We start from the raw sequence: 23,123 nt of genomic DNA, 5'->3' as shown, positions 1-23,123 counted from the left end.
CTCCAGGATATGTTAAACTTACAAAGATGAATGAAGAGAATAAATCCTCACTTGGACCTCAGAGAAAATACAAGATTTGCAGTCGAGAGAGTTTTCACCGTTATCAGCTGCTGCCTAATCTCTTCCCTCTTCTCCAATTCTGCTTACTTGGCAGAGCTTCAGGTTCTAGAAGTTTCTGTAACTTTAATGACTCCTTACCCACTCCTGAAGCTAATAACCTAGTGCAGCCCTGTAACCTTCACATTCCTCAGCAGAGAGCACACAGACATTACATATTGTAGGTTTAAAATTAAATCTATGAATGCCTGTTTACAGTCCGCGGAAGGGTCTTAAATGATCTCCCTCGGCCACCTAACACTTGCTTTGCTGGCTGTCACTTCGTTGGGAGACATGAAAATAGGAACGCCATACTGAAATGTCACAACGCTAGTCCTTTCTCTTCACTGCGATGCCGAGTGATCTTAAATTAGGACTCAGCAGTAGTGCAGAGTGGGTATTTCGCACATTCACTATCCATCTTCTAGTGTTTGCATGTACTTCCAAACCCTTCCAGTCCTGCTTGGTTTCTGCTGTAAAGCAGGGGTCCAAGTCTTGCTACCAAAATCTATAGGGTTTTATTTTTTTATTTTCGAGAGAGAGCGAGAGCGCGTGTGCAGGGCAGGGGGCAGAGAGGAGTGGGAGAGCAGGCTCTGCACCCTCAGCAGGGAGCCTGGCGTGGGGCCTAAACTTAGGAACCATGAGGTCAGGACCTGAGTGGAAATCAAGAGTCAGACACTGAACCGATGGAGCCACCAGGGGCACCGCATGCGGGGTTTCCAGCGCAAACAGCACTGTCCCCGCCCCCCCCCTCCCCGCACTGTGCTCAGCTCTTCATCTGTTGTCCTTGCTGTTCGCTGACATGTTGTACTCAAGGATACGTAGCACAGTGTTCTCCTTCCCGTGCACGCTAGGAGCCAACAACTGTGCCCAGCTCTCAGGGCTCATCAGGGCGCTGTACCCTGAACCCCAGCTCTCAGTGCTCCTCGGGGCGGCGTACCCCGAACCCCGGCTCTCAGGGCTCATCAGGACGGCGTACCCCGGACCCCGGCTCTCAGTGCGCATGAGGGCGGTGTACCCTGAACCCCGGCTCTCAGGGCTCATCAGGGCGGCGTACCCCGAACCCCGGCTCTCAGGGCTCATCAGGACGGCGTACCCCGGACCCCGGCTCTCAGTGCGCATGAGGGTGGTGTACCCTGAACCCCAACTCTCAGTGTTCCTCAGGGGGGCGTAGCCCGGACCCCGACTCTCAGTGCGCATGAGGGCGGCCTACCCTGAAACCTGGTCACTTGGTTCACCCAGGCCACTGTTGCTTCCCACAACTTTGCTAGTATTTCTCAGAATCGTCCAAGGTGAGCGACAGAACCCGTGAGGCGGAGAAATGGACTCGCTCTCAGCTCAGAGGAGCAGGCGATGTCCGCGGCGTTCCCGCCGTCCTCACAGGCCGGCGTGCAGACAGAGGCCCCGTGGATATTGTTGAGCTGAGTTAAATTCTTACCACTCAGTTCCCACTTTGATATGTTTCTCGTCACAGACAAAGCTTAAGACCCCACGAGGCTGAAATGTTTGCACGAAACTAAAATTGCACTAATGATGATTAATAAACTCACTGAGTGCTATTAACACACCCACAAATGAATGTGAACAAGGAGACACATTAGGAAGCCTCAGGATAACATTATAGGCCATGAAAACAAAGCAGTCTGATGTTGTCAAAATTTGATAATTAAAAACTTGTATACTGTGATTAATTTATTAAAAGAGAAGCTGGTCCAGTTAGCTCAGTTTAATAGTGAGGCTACTGTGGATTTCCTACCCCCGCCCGAGCTGGGGAGAATAACTCAGAAGTGTACGTGTGCCACACGCAGCAGGCAGCAGGCCAGTGTCTGAAGGAAGACACTACGTTTTACAAAAGGCGAAGGGAAATAGGAGCAAACAACTTTGCCAACAAACCAAAGAAAACAACAAAATAAGACAACACCAGAAAACAAAATTATCTAGGTTGATTATGTTTTAAGTATGTGGTCTATATGTTTTATTATTTCTTTGTTTTCCTCAAAGATTTTATTTTTAAGTAACCTCCATGCCCAACGTGGGGCTCGAACCCACAACCCCAAGGCTGCATCCTCTACCCACTGAGCTGGCCAGGGTGGGCATTTTTATAATATTTCTCATCAGTTTATGCATAAATTCCAACTAACTTATTCTAAAGCCTTTTTTTTTTTCAAGAAAAGATACTAGAAAATCCGAGCTTTAATGTACATGAAAGTGGCACAATTTAGCAATGTAACTTGAGAGCAATATTTCAAACCAGGATACGAACAACTTGCCAGCAATGAGCACCGTGAAAGATGCTGTTTGGCCAAGAATGTGTAGCTACCCTTTAAAATACACTTTGATAGAAAAATACTTCCCTCACATTTTCAGTAATATAATGCCAACACCATTTTCATACCAAGTCCCTAAGGGAAAAAAGTCACATAGAAAATATATTAATATTTATTATTTTAAACCAGAGTGCATTCAAGATAGAGCTCTAAGCATACATCGACTGACACACATGCTTATATTTTTGTATAAAAGTAACAAAAACTGTTTTTGTGACTAGTGTGCAGAATCACTTTTTTGTCTGATTTTCCCTAGGAAGGCAGTGGTTTCTGAGGTTGAACTGTCCGTGGTGGTATCTGCTGATATTCTCAAACATGTGATGCATTTTCAATGGTAAGCAGGCAATGCTTATTAAATTTGGACTGAATAGGGTTTTTCAGAGAACTGTTATGGAATAATGTCATATACAACAGTTTTGGGAAATGCTTTAGAGAAAGCAAGTGCTTTTTGGGTAAAACTCCCTTGGATAATCTCACTTACGACATTAGATTATTTCAACCCTGACTCTTGAGCTAGAGCTGGAGCAACACTAAGCATCTGCATCGTGCACGGGTGAGTGTATACATGAACAGCAGTACCATAGTGCACACAGATCACGCGCAGAGGAGAGCCAGGAGAATAGCTTCCTGGGCATTTGTTTGTAATTCCTCCTGAGAATTCCTAATTCTGTCTGTAATCGGCCGAGTGCACAGCATTTATAACAAGCGATGGTGGAGCCCCGCCCCCAGCAGCAGCCGGAGAAGCCGGCTCCTGCCCTCCCGCTGGTACCTCAGGCTGGAACAGGGCAGGAAGGCAGCAACCTACCCTGTCCTTGAGACGGCGGCCGGGCCACACCCCTGCAGGCCCGGAGCTCCCTGTCGATGGCTGTCGGGGGGCCCATGATGGAAGAAACAAGTGGGAAGACACCTTCTTCTGCCCTAAAGGGGAAAAGTCCCTAGAATTTTGAACTGCATCATTTCCTCCGAGTTTATCAGAGAACTGCAGGCCTCCGCCATAAAGTAGCTTTCAGAGTAAGTGGATAAAGTAAATTTTTTTAACCAGCTACGTAAACTGATGTAATGCCTCCTTTCTTTTTATGCTGGCTCCTCTCCTAGTAAAAATGCATTAAAATGTTAATGTTCTTTCCCCCCTAAATTCTGTAAAGCATATTAAAACATCTACAGCTGCCCTACAATTTTTTGTCTTAGATAAAATAATGCTTTGGTCAAGCAGAAGGTGGAGAGTTGGAGTCCTGTGGTCTCTGATGTGGCTCCTTAAGGTGGAAGCCGACGAGACCCATCTCGGTGTCAGGGCTCCCTTCCCCCCAGACTGTACTTGTGGACGCTGATCTGAACTTCATATGATTTTCCCACCTCATGACCTACTCTTCCCAACTGTGGGCTATCGTAACCATGGGAAAACCATGCACAGGTCACGGTCACATGGCCCCCAGCTGCACAGCGGGGCCACGCAGGCTCACACTGCTCGGCTGCCTGGGGCCTGGCCTGAGCAGTAGATGGCGCCCAGTGTGGAATGTTAGCTGCTGGCCTGCCCCCGTGGGGTCCACATCACATTATACAATCTCTGAAGCTTCCGTTTTCCTTATTACAATGGAGATGAAAATTCCTATCTCAGACTTTCTCAGAAGGTCTACGTAATCTGCAAGACACACATACGTGCTTGGCACATAATCAGTACAAATAAATGCTAATTTTTACTGTTGACATGAGTGCTACCATTGTAGGACCTGTGAACAATCACTCAATTCACTGGACAGCCAGCTTCTTTAGCAGCAAACCAGGAAAACGGCTACCTGATCAGATCCCAGGCCTGTGACAAAGGGTGAGTGTGTTCCACACTGTGACCACATCTACCCTCTCAGATGAATTGGGTGACACCTCACCACAGTCGTGTTCTAAACCCTGCTAGCCATATGTGCTGTGAGCCTTGGGCATGGTTATGTGGCTTGTCATACGTGGTCTCGGCCTGCCTTTGTTTTTTAGTGAAGTGTAGCTGATTCACCATGTTTCATTAGAGTCGGAGTAGAGCATGTAACTGGACAAGTCTATATGTTCCACTGGGTCACCACAACTGTGGCAAACAACACCGCTATGTTCCCTGTGCAGTGCCTATCATCCCCATGCCGTCTTCGTCCAGTAACTGCAAGCCTGCGCGTCTCCCTCTCTTCCCTCCAGCCCCGGCCCTCTGACAGCCCTGAGTTTGCTCTCTCTAGTTTTCAGCTGTTTCTGTCTTGTGTTTACGTGTATCTTTTATTTTCATGATTCCTCATAGAAGTGAAATCATACAGCATTTGTCTTTCTCTGACTTCTTTAAGTTAGCCTAATACCCTGTGGGTCCATCCACGTTGTCACAAATGGCAAGATTTCCCTCTTTTTTATGGCTGAGAAATGTTCCACTGTAGATTATAGACTATACCTTCTCCGTTCATCTACTGATGAACACTTGATTGTATCCATTATCTTGGCTATTGTACATAATGCTGCAATGAACACAGGCATGCACGTACCTTTTTTAAATTGGTGTTTTCATTTCTTTTGGGTAAATACCCAGTAGATGAATTACTGGATCGTAGGGGAGTTCTATTCTTAATATTTTAAGGAAGCTCCATACTGTCTTCTACAGTGACTGCATCAATTTACATTCCCACCACAGTGCATGAGACTAACTTTTTCTCCGCATCCTCAACAGCACCTGTTGTTCCTTGTGTTGTTGATTTTAGCCATTCTGACATGTGTGAGATGGTATCTCAGTGTAGTTTTGATTTGCACTTCCTGATGACGAGTGATATTGAGCATCTTTTCACGTGTCGGTTGGCCATCTGGATGTCCTCTTTGGAGAAATGTCTGTTCATGTCTTCTGCCCATTTGTAATGGGATTGTTTCTTTTGATCTTGAACTGAATGAATTTTTCATATATTTTGGGTATTAACCACTTACTGGATATATCATTTGGAAATATCTTCTCCAATTTAGCAGACTGTTTTTTCATTTTGTAGAGGTTTCTTTCACTGTACAAAACCTTTTTATTTCTGGTGTTATTTCAATAGATTACTTTTACTTTTGTTTCCCTAGTCCAATAAGGCACATCTAGAAAAATGTTGCAAGAGCTGATGTCAAAGAAATTACTGCCTGTTTTTGCTGCTGCTAGGAGTTTTATGGTTTCTTATCTCAAATTTAGATCTTTAATCTGTTTTGAGTTTATTTTTGTGTATGGTGTAAGAAAATGGTCCAGTTTTCGCAGCAATATTTATTGAAGAGATGTTTTTCCCACATTGTGTATTATTGTTTTCCGTGCTGTCTATTCATTGACCATATAAGCACAGGTTTATTTCTGGTTCTCTATTCTGTTTCATTGATCTATGTGTCTATTTTTGGGCTAGTACCATAGTGTTTTGATTACTAAAGATTTGTATTATATTTTGAAATCTGAGATTATGATGCGTCGAGACTGGTTATTGCTCAAGAGTGCTTCAGCTACTTGGGGTCTGTTGTGGCTCCATACATACTTTAGTATTATTTATTCTAGATAGGTGAAAAATGTTGGTATTTTAATAAGGACTCCACTGAATCCTTTCAGTAATATCCACATTTAACAATACTCTTTCACTCCTTGGGAATGAAATATATTTCTGTGTCATCTTTGATTTATTTAATGTTATATAATTTGTAGACTATAGGTCTTTCACCTCCCTATTTAAGTGTATCCTATGTATTTTATTCTGTAAATGGGATTTTTTTAAATTTATTTAATTGCAGCATAGTTAACCTAGAGTGTTATGTAAGTTTCAAATATACAATATAGTGATTCAGCAGTTCCATATACTACTGTTACTCAGTGCTCATCAAGATAAATGTAATCTTATTCCCTGTGACCTATTTAACCCATTTCCACACTGACCTCCCTTCTGTTAAGTACCAGTTTATTCTCTACAGTTAAGAATGTGTTTTGGTTTGTATTTTTTTGTTCATTTTTTATATTCATATTTTTATTTTTATTTTTTTATTAAATTGTTTATTGTCAAGTTGGTTTCCATATAACGCCCAATGCTAATACCAACAAGTGCCCTCCTTCATTGTTTCTTAAATTCTACATATGGGTGAAATCATATGGTATTTCTCTTTCTCTAACATGCTTATTTCACTTAGCATTGTATTCTCATGTTCTATCCATGTTGTTGCAAATGGAAGGATTTCATTCATTTTTATGGCTGAGTAATATCCCAGTGTATGTGTGTGTGTGTACACCACATCTTTATCCAGTCACTTATCCATGGACATTTTGTTGCTGCTGTATCTTGGCTACTGTAGATAACACTGGGGTGCATGTACCTTTTTGAATTAGTGTCTTCATATTCTTTGGGTAAATTCCCAGTAGTGGAATTACTAGATTCTAAGGCAGTTCTATTTTTAATTTTTTGAAGAACTTCCTTACTGTCTTCCACAGTAGCTGTATCAATTTACATTCCCACCAACAGTGCATGAGACTAACATTTTCTTCATATCCTCAACGCTACTGGCTGTTTCTTGTGCTTTTCATTTTAGCCATTCTGACGTGTCAAGTGATGTCTAATAGTGGCTTTGATTTGTATTTCCCTGATGATGAGTGATGTGGAACATGTTTTCAAATATCTGTTGGCCATCTGGATGTCGTCTTTAGAGAAATTTAAGTCCTGTCTTCTGCCCATTTTTATTTGGATTATTTTTGTGTGTGTGTTGAGTTGGATACATTTTTTATGTATTTTGGACAGTAACCCTTTATTGGATATGTCATTTGCAAATATCTTCTTCCATTCAGTAGACTATCCATTAGTTTTGTTGCTGGTTTTCTTTGTTGTGCAGAAGCTTTTTATTTTGACGTAGCTCCAATAGGTTATTTTTGCTTTTGTTTCCCTTGCCTCAAGAGACATACCTAGTAAGAAACTGCAATGACCAATGTCAGGGAAATTGCTGCCTGTGTCCTCATCCATGGTTTTCATGGTTTCCTGTCTCACATTTAGGTCCGCAACCTATTTTGAGTTTATTTTTGTGTATGGTGTAAGAAAATGGTCCAGTTTCATTCTTCTGCATGCTGCTGTCCAGTTTTCCCAAAACCATTTGTTGAAGAGGTTTTTTTTCCATTGAATATTCTTGGTTCCTTTGTCATAGATTAATTGACCATATAAATGTGGCTTTACTTTGGGGCTTTCTGTTCTGTGCCATTGACCTATTTGTCTATTCTTGTGCCAGTACCATAGGTTTTAATTACTGTAGTTTCAGAACATACATAACTTTAAGTCTGGAATTGTGATACCTTCCATTGTTGTCCCCCCGCCCCCCCCGCCCCCCCCGCCCCGGGTTGCTTTGGCTTTCGGGTTTTCTGGTTCTACACATATTTTATGATTGTTTATTCTAGTTCCATGAAAAATGCTGTTCATATTTTTTTAAGGATTGCATTAAATGTGTAGATTGCTTTGGATAGTATGACATGTTAAAAGCATTTTCTCGGGGCGCCTGGGTGGCTTAGTCGGTTAAGCGTCCAACTTTCGCTTAGGTCATGATCTCGCGGTTACGTGGGTTCGAGCCCCGCGTCGGGCTCTGTGCTGACTGCCAGCTCAGAGCCTGGAGCCTATTTCAGTCTGTGACTCCCTCTCTCTCTGACCCTCCCCTGCTCATGCTGTCTCTCTCTCTCTCTCTCCTAGAAATAAATAAAAAACATTAAAAAAAAAATTTAAAAAGCATTTTCTCTTCCCATCCAGGAGCATGGACTCTCTTTGTTTCTTTGTGTTATCTTCAATTTCTTTCATTGATGTTTTATAGTTTTCAGAGTATAAGTCTTCTACCTCTTTGTTTAGGTTTATTCTTTGGTATCTTATTATGTGGGGTGCAACTGTAAATTTACAATGGGATTGGTTTCTTAACTTGTCTTTCTGCTGCTTCATGAAATGCAATAGAATTCCTTTTTAAATACATACATTACTCGGTGCTCCTCACCAGTGCACTCCTTAATCCCCATCCACCCACCAATACCCTTCCCTGCCCCCCAGTAACTTTCAGGGTGTTCCCTAGAATTAATATGCAGTCTGTTTCCTGGCTTGTCTCTTCCTCTTTTTTAAATACCTTTGCCTGTTTGTTTTGTTTCTTCCACATATGAGTGAAATCATATCCTATTTGTCTTTCTCCAGCTTCTTTCACTTAGCATAATGCTCTCTAGCTCCATCCACATTGTTGAAAATGGCAAGACTTAGGGGCACCTGGGTGGCTCAGTCGGTTAAGCGTCCGACTTTGGCTCAGGTCATGATCTCACGGTCCGTGGGTTCGAGCCCTGCGTCGGCTCTGTGCTGACAGCTAGCTCAGAGCCTGGAGCCTGTTTCAGATTCTGTATCTCCCCCTCTCTCTGACCCTCCCCTGCTCATGCTGTCTCTCTCTATATAGTAAACAAAACATTAAAAAAAAAAAAAAAAAGAAAATGGCAAGACTTAATTCTTTTTATGGCTGAGGAATATTCCATTGTACATACACACACACGCTGCATCTTCTTTATTCATTCATCTACCCATGGACACTTGGGCTGCTTCCATAATTTGGCTTGTTATAAATAATGTTATAACCATAGGGATGTATGTATGCTTTTGAATTAGTGTTTTGTATTTTTTGGTAAACACTCAGGAGTGTGATTACCTGAGTAGGGTAGTTCTATTTTTAACTTTTTGAGGAACCTCCATACTGTTTTCCACAGTGACTGCACCAGTCTGCATTCCTACCAGCAGTGAACAAGGGTTCCCTTTTCTCTAATCCTTGCCAATCTTGTTGCTTCGGTTGTTGATTTTAGCCATTCTGACAAGTGTGAAGCAGTATCTCATTGTGGTTTTGATTTACATTTCCCTGATGTAATGCCATGTATTTCTGTATATTCAATTCATTAATCAGTTCTAAGTGGTTTTTCAGTGGAGTCTTTAGAGTATTCTCTATAGTATCATGTCATGACCTGCAAATAAAAGTCTGACTTCTTCCTTACTGATCAGGATGACTTTGATTTTTGTTGTCTGCTTGCTGTGTCTACAACTTCCAGTACTATGTTGTATACAAGTTGTAAGAGTGGATTACTTTGTCTTGTGAAAAGCTCTCAGTTTTTCACCAGTGAATGTGATGTTCACTGTCAGTTTTTCATACATGGCCTTTATTATGGGGAGTAAGACTCCCTCTACATCTACTTTGTTGAGGCCTTTTACCATAAATGTATGTTGTAGTCTGTCAAATCCTTTTTCTGCAACTACTGAGTTTTTTAAAAATCATTTCTCTTATTGATATGATGTATCATGTTGATTTACAAATATCAAACCACCCTCGTATTCATTATGGAAATAGATCTGACTTGTTTGTGGTGAATGATTTTTTTTAATGTACTGCTGGATTTGGTTTGCTAATATTTTATTAAGAATATCTGCATCCATGTTCATCAGAGATATTAGCCTATAGTTCTCTTTTCTAGTGAAGTCTTTATCTGGTTTTGCTATCAGCGTAATGTTAGCCTTGTAGAATGAATTGGAAAATTTCCATCCTTTTCTATTTTCTTGAATAGTATGAGCAGAATAGGTATTAACTCTTCTTTAAATGCTTGGTAGAATTGCCTTGGGAAGCCATCTGGCCCTCGACTTTTGTTTGTTGGTAGTTTTTGATTACTGATTCAATTTCATTGCTGGTAATCAGTCTGTTCAAATTTTGTTTCTTCCTGGTTCCGTTTTGGTAGTTCATATGTTTTTAGAAATTTATGAATTTCATTTCAGTTCCAATTTGTTGGTGTATAATTTTTCACAATATTTTCTTACAATTGCTTGTATTTCTATGGTCTTGTTTGTTATTTCTCTTTCATTTGTGAGTTTCTGTATTTCTTTTTTTTTCTTTTGACAAGTCTGGTTAGAGGTTTATCAGTTTTGTTCATCTTTTCAAAGAAACAGCTCCTATTTTTTTGTGTGTCTATATCACTTATTTTTGCTCTAATGTTTTTATTTCCTTCCTTCTGCTGCTTTTGGGTTTGTTCTTTTTATAGCTCCTTTAGGCTCACGATTAGGTTGTTTATTTGAACTTTTTCTTGTTTCTTGAGGTAGGACTGAATAGATATTTCCATCTTAGAACTGCTTTTCCTGTGTTCCAAAGAATGTGGACCACTGTTTTTATTTTATCATTATTTTATTATTCTTTAAGTTCCAGTACAGTTAACAAACTGTGTTCTCTTAGTTTCAGGTGTACAATATTGTGATTCAACAATTCTATACATTACTCAGTGCTTATCATGCACTTGATTTTCTGCAAAGATAACGTAAGTGGTTGTTAAAGTCCTCTACTATTATTGTATTACTATCAATGTCTCTCTGTTAATATTTGTTTCATGTATTTAGGTGCTTGTTAAAGTGTGTTTTATATTTCAACTTTTTAAAATGTTTATTTTGAAAGAGAGAGACAGAGCATGAGCAGGGGAGGGGCAGAGAGTGAGACACAGAATTCAAAGCAGACTCCAGGCTGTAAGCTGTTAGCACTGAGCCTGAGAGCGAGGCTCAAATTCACAAACTATGAGATCACGACCTGATCCAAAGTCATACGCTTATGTGACTGAGCCACCCAGACGTCCCTCTTGTTACAGTCTATTTTAAAGTCTATTTTGTATAAGTATTGTCACCCTGGCTTTTTTCCTCTCCATTCTATTTGCATGCTGTATTTTTCCATTCTTTCACTTTTAGTCTGTGTTTCTAGGTCTGCAAGTCTCTTGTAGGCAGCCTACAGGTGGGTCTTGTATTTCTATCCATTCAATCACCCTATGTTTACTGATTACAGCATTTAGACCGTTTATACTTAATTATTCATAGGAATTCACTTATTGTCATTTTGTTCACTATTTCTAGGTTTCTTTGTTTGTTTGTAGTTCTTCTCTAGTATCTGCTTTTCTGCCTGCCCTGTTTATTACTAATTGATGAGTTTCTGTAGTACTGTGCTTGGCTTTTTAAAATTTTTCTATATCATAGGTTTGGGCTGGTGGTTGCCATGAGTATTTAGCAAGTCTATATTTAGTTCATGGTCATTAAAGTTTGGACATACTCTAAACGTTTTTTTTTACTCCATCTTCCATATTTTAAGTTATTATATTTTATATCTTTGTAGTCATACTTTTCTAATTTCTAATTATAGCCTTTCCTCTTCTACTTAAATAAATCCCTGTCACGTTTTTTTGTCAGGCCAGCTGTATATTGGTGGGAAACTCATACCCAATTTTGAAGGATACATTTGCTGGGCATTCTTTGTTGTAGGTTTTTCTTTTCATCACTTTGAAAATATCATGCCACTCTCATCTGGCCCTCAAAGCTTTTATTGAAAAATCAGCTGATAGCTAATAGGAGTTTCCTTGGTATATAACTTTTTGCTTCTCTGTTTTTAAAATTTCTCTTTAACACTACTTTCGTCATTTGAATTCTTGAGTATTGGTGGACCTCCTTGAGTTCATCTTGTTTGGAACTCTCTGTGCTTCCTGACCCTGGATGTCTGCTCTTCCAGGTTAGGGAAATTTTCTGCCTCTTTCTCTCTCTGCTTCTGGGACTCCTATAATGTTAATGTTTGTTTGCTTGCTTGATTTTGCTCAAGATACCCTTTAACTTATCCTCATTTCTTAAATGTTTATTTTTGAGAGAGAGACAGAGTGCAAGCAGGGGGGGAGCAGAGAGAGAGGGAGGAGACACAGAATTGGAAGCAGGCTCCAGGCTGTGAGCTGTCAGCACAGAACCTGATGTGGAGCTTGAACCCACAAACTGTGAGATCATGACCGGAGCCAGTCTGATGCTGAGCTAACTGAGCTCAGGCACCCCACCCTAATTTTTAAAAATTCTTTTTTCTTCTTACTATTCAGCTTGGGTGCTTTCCATGGCCCTGTCTTCCAGATCACCAATCCATTCCTCTGCATCGTCTGTTGATTGACTCTGGTGTATTTTTCATTTCAGATACCAAATTCTTCAATTCTGATTGGTTATTAAATATATTCTGCAAGTTTGTTGATGTCACTGTGATCTTCCATTCTTTAGTCTGGTGAGGATTTTTATGATCATTACTTCAAACTCTGTATCACATGTATTGCTTGCCTCAATTTCATTTAGTTCTGGTTATATCCTGCTCTTCGGGTTGGAGTATACTCTGTCTCCACCTTGTGCTGGACCTTCTGTGTGTTGTTTCTGTAAATGAGGTGCAGCAGCTACTTGAACTTCAAAGAGTGGTGTCTTCTGTGATCGTCCCTGTGTAGACTGTGTGCCTGATGATGTGAGCCGGCTGGCTGGGGTCCCTGGTGCACGCTGAGAGGGGCTGCAGGGGGGCCCTGATGCGGCGGGAAGCTGACGTGGAGCGTGGCCAGCGGGCCCCAGGGGCTCTGGATAAGGGCACCCCACCTGCTCGGCGGCGCTGGGACTGCAGCGTACTCTGCTCAGGGCGAACCTGACGAGGCGACCGGATCTGAACGGGCACAGGCTGGGATGTCCCAGGGGCTCCACTCAGGGGACACCCTGACAAGGTGACTGCAGTTGTGGGCTGCGGGCTGGGTGTTCTGTGGTGCTTCCTACTGCGGGCGTCCTGCAGGGCAGCTGGACTCAAAAGGCACGGGCCGGGCACGTGGAAGGGCGCCCGGAAGGGCAGGAGACGCCGCTGAAGCAGCCTGGGGTCGTGAGATGTGCCTGCGCGACCGTGCGGCAGCGGCCGGGGCTGCCACCTGCGTGGGACGCCTGAGAGGTGGCGCCAGGAGCCGCAGAGGGCGCGCGGTGCCCAGGGCTCGCCGGCAGGGGCCTGGCGCGGGACCTCCGATACCCCTGTGGCTACCGCGCCCCTGCGCCGGGACGGACGAGGGGCCCCCGGCCCGGTGTACCCCTCCCGCACCTGACCTCGTCCCTCTCGCCGTTCTCTGCGCGGTCCCTGTGCAGGGTCGCTGTGCAGAGAGCCCAGTCGGCCCTCAGGCTCCGTCAGCAGGAACTGCCTTTTAACAGGAGCATCTGCTGTGTCCTGGAGGACGTGAGGCCAGGGTCTTCCTCTGTCACTAACGCAGCCCAGAGGCCACGGTGGCCCGCCTTTCTGACTACATGCTCTGCCCTGTCTGATGTGACCCGCAGTTCCCAGAACACCACGACCTCTTTCAGGCCCACGGCCTGGCATTCAAGCACGCTGCCCCTTGTGTGTGAAGCACCTTGCCTCCCCCTCCTGCCGCTTCCTGGGGCTCTTCTTACTCGCACTGTGACTACAGCCAGTGAGGGATGCCTCCTTCGTGACCTTCATCTGCTTACACGTCGTGCACCCGACGCCTCTCATCCACCGGACGGTTTACGTAAGCCTCCGTAACTGTACTCCCAACTCTGAGCTCTAGCCCACTCAACACAAGACTCTTTGATGGAAAAAAGTGGGTTGTGTAACCTCAGTGTTCGGGATAATACGTGGTATATAGGAATGTAATTGTCATCACGCTATTGTAAAAATACTCAAACACATTAGCGCCACGATAAAGGAGACCCGCGAGGCGCTGTGCCAGGTACACCTCATATGCACAGGAACTTACTTCATCCTCACCACGGTGCTGCACAAGCATCATTGTCTCCAATTCCAAAGGAGCAAACGGGTCAGTGAGGGTAGGTAACTGGGTCCGAATCACCCAGCTCATTGGCTGTGGAGGTGGGACTCCCAACACTGCTCTGAGACCCCTGCGCAGGTGCCTCTTCTCATACAAGAAAGTAAGTTTATAGAGAAGGAAGGCGCTCACTGTAGAGGGTGGGGAGGGGGAGGGCAGAGAAGGACCATAAATCCTAACATTGTGAAGGAAATCCCTTTCATAAAAGTAAAAAAATTCATATTATCTTTGAGCCATTTCTTTCACTAGCTAAATATTTGAATTCATTTTACCTCTCTGTACAAGGACTATTTTTCTAATTAAATTGTTGTTATCTCTCTATTCCAATCATGATGGTTAAAATCTGGTAAATGAGATTGTATAGAAATGATAAAGTAAAATACGATGGAGCAGCAAATCCTCACTCTGGTAACGTCCTGTTGCTCGCCCTCCGCACAGCCCCCGGACCGCCGGCACCCACACCCACACCCACACCCACACCGTGTTCCTGATTTGCAGTCGGTTTCTGGCCAATGATGTGAGTGCTGTTCCAGATCATTTCTTCTGCATTTACAACTGCTCAGTTATTCTCCACGCGCTGCTTTTATCGCTGGTGCTTCTACACCTCCTATTTTTTCCTCCATCAAGGTCATTACATGGCATTTAATTTTGTTTTCCAGAGAATTAACACTTAATTTGCATACATTTGAATTAATCTCTGTGATTATATACAGCTTTATACGTTATGGTTAAAAATCCTTAGCAAATTCCAACCCTAACTTTTGTATTTAACTTTCAGTTTTATTCACCTACCTGTGTGTAATCTTTAGCTTACCAACTTTTTGAAATAAATTTCTTACCAGAATTAATAGATTGAAATAAATATTAATCACTCCCTTTTCTATCAGGTAAGTCACTCCAAACCTAGGGAAAATGGAGCTGATATAGGGGAAAAGGGAGTATTGTAGAGAAACGTATGCTCTTTGAGGCCAGAGGCTGCTCTGTTAGCTCTCTGAGCAATGACTGCTGATTATTACTACCGCCTTATTTCTTAAAAATAAATATTCTGATGCTTTTTGTTATAAAGGGAATTAAAATTACTAGAAACTTTAATGCACCACTTCTCAATGAGAAAACACATTTCCTTGTAGTAAGCAGTATATGAAATAGTGTTTAGTCATTACATATATAATGAAAACCTTAAAGTGTACTCACATATACTCATACTTGTATTTAAGTAAGAGCTGCGTGCTTCATTGACAACTATTTTGTGTTTTAAGAACAAATTTCTCCCAAGTTCCATGGTTGAAAGTTCTATGAGGCTTTTAAAGAGGGAAATGTTAACAAAATAAGTCTTTGTCAAGACTGTTTCCTTCACTTTTTCGGAAGCTTCTGAGATGGTCACGCAGGATGACCCTGAATCCTCTCCACCACGGACACCAGACCCTCGGCTGGCTGCACAGGAGACGTCGCACAGAGAGAAGGGAGCAGGGAACCAGGTGCAGGTAACAGAGGGAATGTCCTCCCACATGAGGAACCCCAGGGCAGGGACAGTCCTCAGGGACCAGGAGCGGACTCCTCTGCACAGGAGCGCAGAAGAAAAGCCATGGTTTCAACAGACGAGTGAAATGTAAGGAAAGTGGCCCTTGAGCCCCACCGACCGGGGACAGCTGCTGGAGCTCTCCAGGCTAGGGCCTGGGGAACCCCTCCACCCTGCCATCACGGTGAGGCTGGGGTCTGGAGCCATCCCCAGGCCCCACCCCCTCCCAGCTCTGGACACAGTGGCTCACAGAGGAAAAGATATAGTTTAAAAGAGCAACTGGAATATAAAAGATGCGGCCTACAACGCCTGCCGAAGGGAGGGGCGCTGCTGGAACTCGGGGCGGAGAGGCTGCTGGTGGTGACTGAGTTCATTTCCCTGCACCTTGCTGGAGGAGAGGGGAGCAGGGTGTGGGCGCCTCAGCGAGCCCCGGGATGCTGGCCCACACCGGGACACCGCTCATCAGCACTCGTGGCAGCCCCAGCTGTGCCACCTGGTGACACTGCAGCACCAGACGACGTGTCACGGCACTCCCTGGCACAGACGGCCCCACAATGTTCCAGCTGTCCTTCCAAGGGGTCCTCTGTATGAAGGGGACTGGGATGGCCAAGCCTGTGCCCACATTAGCTACGGCCACTGCACTAGGGAAGCCCCAGCTCCAGCCGGCCAGCCCTAGTCACCGGGGGCACACAGCCTACAGAGGTGATGACCAGACACAAGACCATTCACGCTGGGTAGAAACAGATGTCTGCCTAATTCCTGGCAACACAGGAAGTTAAGTAAAATGAGGAAACAGAAGAATATGCTCCAAATGAAAGAACAAGAGAAAACCTTAATGGAATGAAAGGAAGCACGGTAACCAAGAGAGTTCAAAGAAATGGTCATAGAGGAGAGGAGACGAACTCCGTGAGAACTTCAACAAAGAGAAAATATAAGAAAGAACTAATCAGAAATGAATAACTGAAATGAAACTATAGTAGGTTAGAGGCTGCAGAAGAATTGATCAGCTATTGGGAAGACAGGGTAATGGGAAACACTTGCGCTGCATAGCAAAAAGGGTAAACTGAGGGATCCTCTTGGACAACATGTGTATTCGGGGAGTCTCAGGACAGGGAAAGGGACAGAAACCTTGAGCAGAAGCTGAAAACATCCCACACCTGGGAAAAGAAACATACATCCATGCTCAGGAAACCCTGAGAGCTCCCAACAAGGTGAACCCAGGGAGGTCCACATGATGAAACACAACAATTAAAATACTATTAGGTGCAAAGAGACAATTTTTTAAGGCGCACAAGAGAAGCAACTAGCTCTATCAGGGAAACCCCCTAAGGCTATCGGCTGATTTTTCAACAGAAAGTTTCCAGGCCAGATCCAAGGCACATGATCCATTCTAAGCGATGGAAGGTAGGTAAAAAACCTCACCCTGAAAGTCTACCATTCAGAGTTGAAGGAGAGAGAAAGAGTTTACCAGACAAACCTAAAAGGAGTTAATCATTACTAAACAGCCCTAAATGTTAAAAAGGACTTCTTTAAGGGGAAAAGGAAGGGCCATAATCAGACAACAATTATTTTATCAATCACAGCACACACACAGTAATGCTAGAAGAGCAAGCCCCTAAAAAGCCAGTATGAAGGTTCAAAGCAATAAAATCAATTATTTTAAAAATTAGTGTTAAGGGACTTACAAAATCAAAGAGACAGTAAAAATGAAGTTCTTTTAGAATGTATTCAAACTTCATGTGGCCAGGAACATGATATAGACTGCTATAATCCTAGCATCCTATGTATGAACCTCATGGTAACTGCAAAACAAAAATGCACAACAGATACCCAAAAAATCAAAGTCCAGCAGAACACTACAGTCATCCATATATCACTAGGAAATAGAGCAAAAGATGGTGAAAGAAAAAAAGTACAAAACCAACCAGAAAATGAACAAAATGGCAATAATTCTCATCAACAATTACTTTAAATGGAAATAGTCTAAGTGCTCAATCAATAGACATGGGGTGAATGGTTAACAAAACGAGACCCATCCATCCATATGCTGCCTGTGGGGGACTCACTTTAGACATCAAGACATGCACAGGCTGAAAAAGAAGAAGATAATTCATGAAAATGGAATAAAGGACAAACCATGAGATAACAAATATGTATGTGAAACAAAACAGACGTTAAAACAAAGACTGTAACAAGGCAAGGAAGGGCACTGTGTGATGATAAGAGCATGTAACAATTGTGAATATATACGCATCCCACATTTGTACATACAAAGCAAGAATCAACAGATGTACTACATTAATGGTAGGGGACTTGAACCCACCATCTACACCATCAGAGAAATCATGCAGGCAAAAACAAACAGGGAAACCATTTCTTTGTATGACATATTAGACCACATATATTTAGAACATTCCATGCAAAACCCACAGAATACACATTCTTTTCAAGTGGACATGGAATTTTCCCAATAGATCACCCCCATTAGTCAACAAAACAAGTCTAAATATATTAAAGAAGAGTGAAATCATATCAAGCTGCTGTTTTGACCACAAGGATATAAGAGAAAAAAAAAAAATCCCACAGGTGGAAGCTAAACCATATGCCACCAACAGGTCAGTGCAGAAATCTGAAAGGAACCACTCAGGCGGCTGGGTGTCTGACTTCAGCTCAGGTCATGATCTCCCGGTTCACGGGTTCAAACCCCGCGTTGGGCTCTGTGCTGACAGCTCAGAACGTGGAGGTTGCTTTGGATTCTGTGTCTCCTTCTCTCTCTGACTCTCTCTCAAAAATAAACCTTAAAAACATTAAAAAAAAGGAAATCTAAAACCAACTCATGGTTGAGTTGAACATGAAAAAACATTAGTCCAAAAACATTGGCACACAACCAAAACACCTCTAAGAGAAATTTATATTGATGCAAGCCTGCCTCAAGAAACTATCTACCAAACATTTAAATAATCTAACCTTACATATAAAAAAGACTGTTAAAAAAATACAAAGCCCTAAGTTAGTAGAAAGAAGGAAAAAACGATGAGAGGTGAAATACTACAAAAAAAAAAATGGAAAAGATCAGTGAAAGAAGAGCTGGTTCTTTGAGAAGAAAAACAAAATCGATGGACCCTTAACCAGATTCATCAAGAAAAAGAGAGACCCAAATACATAAAGTCAAAAGTGAAACAGAAGTAACAAGCGACGCCTGAGAAATAGACAGGATTATATGACACTAAGAAAAATTATATGCAACCAAACTGGACAATCTAGAAGAAATGGATAAATTCCTAAAAACATAAAATCTTCCAAGAATGAATCAAAAAGAAATAGAAAATCTGAACAGACTGAATACTGATAATTAAATTGAATCAGTAATTCAAAAACTCCCAACAAACAAAAGTCTAGTGCCAGATGGCTTCACAAGTAAATTCTACCAAGCATTTACATTTGTTTATTTTTGAGAGACAGAGACACACACACATACACAGAGCACAAGTCCGGGAGGGGCAGAGAGAGAGGGAGACACAGAATCAGAAGCAGGCTCCAGGCTTTGACCTGTCAGCACAGAGCCTGACACGAGGCTCGAACTCATGAACTGTGAGATCATGACCTGAGCCGAGGTTGGATGCTCAACCAACTGAGCTACCCAGGCACCCATCTACCAAACATTTAAATTAGACTCTATCATCCCTAAAGTATCCCAAACAATCAGAGAGGAGGGAAAACTTCCAAACTCATTCTACAAAAACATTACCCTGATATTGAAATCAGCCAAAAACACTACCAAAAAAAAAAAAAAAAAGACCAATATCCCTAAAGAATATAGAGCAAAAATGCTCAATAAAATATCAGCAAAGGACATTCAACAATAAATTGTAAGGATCGTCCACCATGATTGAGTGGAATTTATTTAGGGGACCTGAGGATATTTCATTGATCTGCAGATCACTCATGTCATAGACCACATTAACAAAATTAAGGATAAAAGTCATATGATCATCTCAATAGATGGAGAAAAAGCAAGAAAAAAAAAATTGAGCATCCACTCATGATAAAAACTCTCATCAAAGGGGGTTTAGAGGGAACCTCCCTCAGCATAATGAAGGCCATATGGGACAAGTGTACAGCTAACCATACTCAATAGTGAGAAACTGGGCTTTTCCTCGAAGATCAAGAACCAGACAAGAAGTCCACTCTCACCACAATTATTCAAAGTAATACTGGAAGTCCTGGACACAACAGTCAGGCAACAGAAAGAAGTAAATGGCATCCTAAGTGGTAAAGTACTATCAATGTTGGCAGATGACAGAATACTGTTATGTAGAAAACCCTAAAGACTCCACCAAAAACCATTAAAATAAGTGAATTCCGTGATGTTTCACGATATGAATATATAGAAGCCTGTTGGATTTCTATGCACACTTAACAAAACAGCAGACAAACTAAGGATACCATTCTATTCACAGCTGCACCAAAACGAAAAAAGCACCTAGGAAACACTTAGCCTAGGAGGTTAAATACCAGTAACCTCAAACTATAGAGTTCTGATGAAAGAAATACAAGATGACACAAACAAGTGTTAACATACCAGGATTGAGAGAACTGGAAAAATTAATGTTGTTAAAATGTCCACACAATTCAAAGCCATCTGTAGATTCAGTGCAATCCCTATCAAAGTACCCATGGCATTTTTCACAGAACTAGAACAAAGAATCCTAACATCTGTATGGACCCACAAAACACCCTAAATAGCCAAAGCGATCTTGAGAAAGAAGAACCAAGTTGCAGGAGTCACAATCCTGGATTCCAAAATACACGACAAACCTGCAGTGCTCAGAACAGAACGGGTCTGGCCCAAAAGAAGACACACATCATAGAAAAGAAAGCCCAGAAACAAACCCAAGCTCATACAGTCAACCTATGAAACAGATTACAAGGATACACAATTAAAAACAAGAATCTTGGCAATAAATGGTACTGGGAAAACTGACCATGGCCTGCAGAAGAATGACACTGGACTACTTCCTTAGGCCACACACAAAAATAAACTTAAAGTGGATCAATGACTTAAATGTGAAACCTGATACCCTATAACTCCTAGAAGCGAACACAGCAGTAAGCTATGGGTTACGGGCCTTCACAACATTTTTCTAGGTATGTCTCCTCAGGCAAGGGACCCAAAAGCAAAAATGAAGTACCGGAATTACACCAAAATTAAATCTTTTGTGCAGCAAAGAAAATGGTCAACAAAATGAAAAGGCAACCTACTGAATGAAGATATTTGCAATTATATATCTGATAAAGGATTAACATCCAAAACATATAAAGAACTTATACAACTCCCCCCCTCCCCCCCCCGAAAACCAAATACTCTGATTAAAAACCAGGTCAAGGACCGGAGTAGACATTTTTCCAAGAAAGCATACAGACGAAAAGAGGCTCAACATCATAAACATCAAAGAAATACAAATCAGAGAAGCACCGTGGGTTACCACCTTCCACCTGCCATGATGGCGAGTGTCAGGAGACAAGGGTAGGAAGTGCTGCTGAGCACGTGGGCAAAAGGACCCTTTGTGCACTGCTGGTGGGAATGCAAGCTGGTGTAGCCACTGTGGAAAATAGCATGGAAGTTACTCAACTCAAAGCAGAAATACCATAACTAAGGGCGCCTGGGTGGCTCAGTCGGTGGAGTGTCCAACTTCGGCTCGGGTTATGGTCTTGCAGTTTGTGGGTTCAAGCCCCGCGTCGGGCTCTGTGCTGACAGCTAGCTCAGAGCCTGGAGCTGCTTCAGATTCTGTGTCTCGCTCTTTCTCTGACCCTCCCCTGTTCACGCTGTCACTCTCTCAGAAATAAAGAAAAAACATTTAAAAAAATACCATAACTGTTCAGTAATTCCACTACTGCGTATCTACCCAAGAAAAACAAAAATAACTCATTTGAAACAATAAATATGCTCCTATATTTACTGCAATATTATCTGTAATAGCCAAGATGAGGATGCAACCTCGGGGTCTCCTGGGAGATGACACGTGAGTGGACACAGACACTGTATGATAGTGTGTATGTGCAGATACACACAGAGAACAAATTACTCAGCCATAAAAAAGAACAAGATCTTGCCATTTGTGACAATATGGATAAACCAAGAATGTGTTACACGAAGTGAAATAAGTCACAGAAAGACAAATACCACAAGATTCCATCTCTATGTGGAATCTAAGAAACAAATGAACGACTAAACAACACAGAAGCAGACCCATAAATACAGAAAACTGGTGGCGGCCAGAGGGTATGGGGGGCGGGGATGGACAGAATGGGGGTGTGTGTGGGAGGTACAGCCTTCCAGTTAGGGCATGAGGATGTCACGGGGATGAAGGGCCCAACACAGGGAATACAGTGGACGGTGTTCTATGCCGTGTGGGGACAGGTGGCAGCTACCTCGTGGGCAGCTCAGCACAGAGCCGCTGAACCACCGTGTCGTACCTCTGACTAATGTGACGTGGTGTGTCAAATGCACCTCAGTTTAAAAAGAAGACTGCTTTTGTCATGTGCCTACGCCCAGCGTGGTGACACAGCGTGACCAGAATCCCATGTGCATGAACGGGCAGAGCTGTCCAGCTGTGCCTGGCTAACTGCCACAGCACAGGAACAGAACACGGGGCAACCGTGTTCTCACTAGAGGGATTTTCTTACCAGGATATACATGATTTAGAAGCTAAAGACTATGATGCCGTTCTTTCCATAACAAAATACAGATTTTAAAATGTCCTACACATTGTAAAAAAGACAGACACTGTACTTTGACCAGCCCCTCACGACAGAGGAGGTGCATACCTGGTGGACCCAGCCCACGAAGCAGGGGGGGACGGGCGACACGCTGGGCGAGTCGTGCTGGCTCTCTGACAGCCGGCTCCCGTCGAAGCTGCAGCCTTCCAGCAGCAGGCCGCCCATCTGCAGAAACAGGGAGAATGTGAGAGTGTGTGCAGGCCGAAGCACGGGTGGCCGCCTTCTCGGGACCACGGGCGGCCTTTCCTTCGCGGCCACAGATGGCTGGTATTATGGAAACAGGGGAGGGCCTTCCATCTGAGAATACACCAGAAAGACTCAGACCAGCGTTCACCATGGTCTCGCTGCAGACTGACTGCTCGACTTGGGCAGATACTTTATTACGTAATTTGTTGAGCAGATCATTTAGAAAAACATGCAAATGTCATTAATTACAACGACACGTATGCTGGCTCTAGGTTAATAAAAATCGAATGGAAAATGCCAAAAAGTTACTCTTTTTCCAACAAGGTGAGAGAAAAGCATAATTAAAGGAGAGTATGTGCTCCCAGCTTAGAATTCTGACATCAGTTTTTAAAGAAGAGAACAATCAGAAAGTTGAATGAAAAACATTAATAAAAAAGAGTTAGGGGCGCCTGGGTGGCTTAGGCACTTAAACATCTAACTCTTTTTTTTTTTTGATGTTTCTCAGGAGCTTTTTTTTTTTTTTTTTACAAATAGTTTATTGTCAAATTAGTTTCCACATAACACTCAGTGCTCATCCCCTCAAGTGCCCTCCTCC

At 42.7% G+C, this 23,123-nt stretch overlaps 1 protein-coding gene across 2 annotated transcripts in view; it reads right to left on the bottom strand.

The window, feature by feature from the left end:
* Nucleotides 1-23,123, bottom strand: part of DYNC2H1 (dynein cytoplasmic 2 heavy chain 1) — a 324,085-nt gene that overhangs the window by 4,951 nt on the left and 296,011 nt on the right. For both annotated transcript variants that reach the window (XM_039221130.1, XM_039221131.1), the window contains one exon: nt 22,391-22,507. In XM_039221130.1, the coding sequence (XP_039077061.1) occupies nt 22,391-22,507 (117 nt within the window). The remainder of the gene's footprint in view (nt 1-22,390; nt 22,508-23,123) is intronic.

The sequence above is a fragment of the Hyaena hyaena genome, unplaced genomic scaffold (assembly GCF_003009895.1).
Source record: "Hyaena hyaena isolate Hyena2069 unplaced genomic scaffold, ASM300989v1 scaffold_947, whole genome shotgun sequence".
Classification (NCBI taxonomy): Eukaryota; Metazoa; Chordata; class Mammalia; order Carnivora; family Hyaenidae; genus Hyaena; species Hyaena hyaena.
The sequence above is the reverse complement of the archived record's forward strand: the minus strand, read 5'-3'. Positions and strand labels throughout refer to the sequence as shown.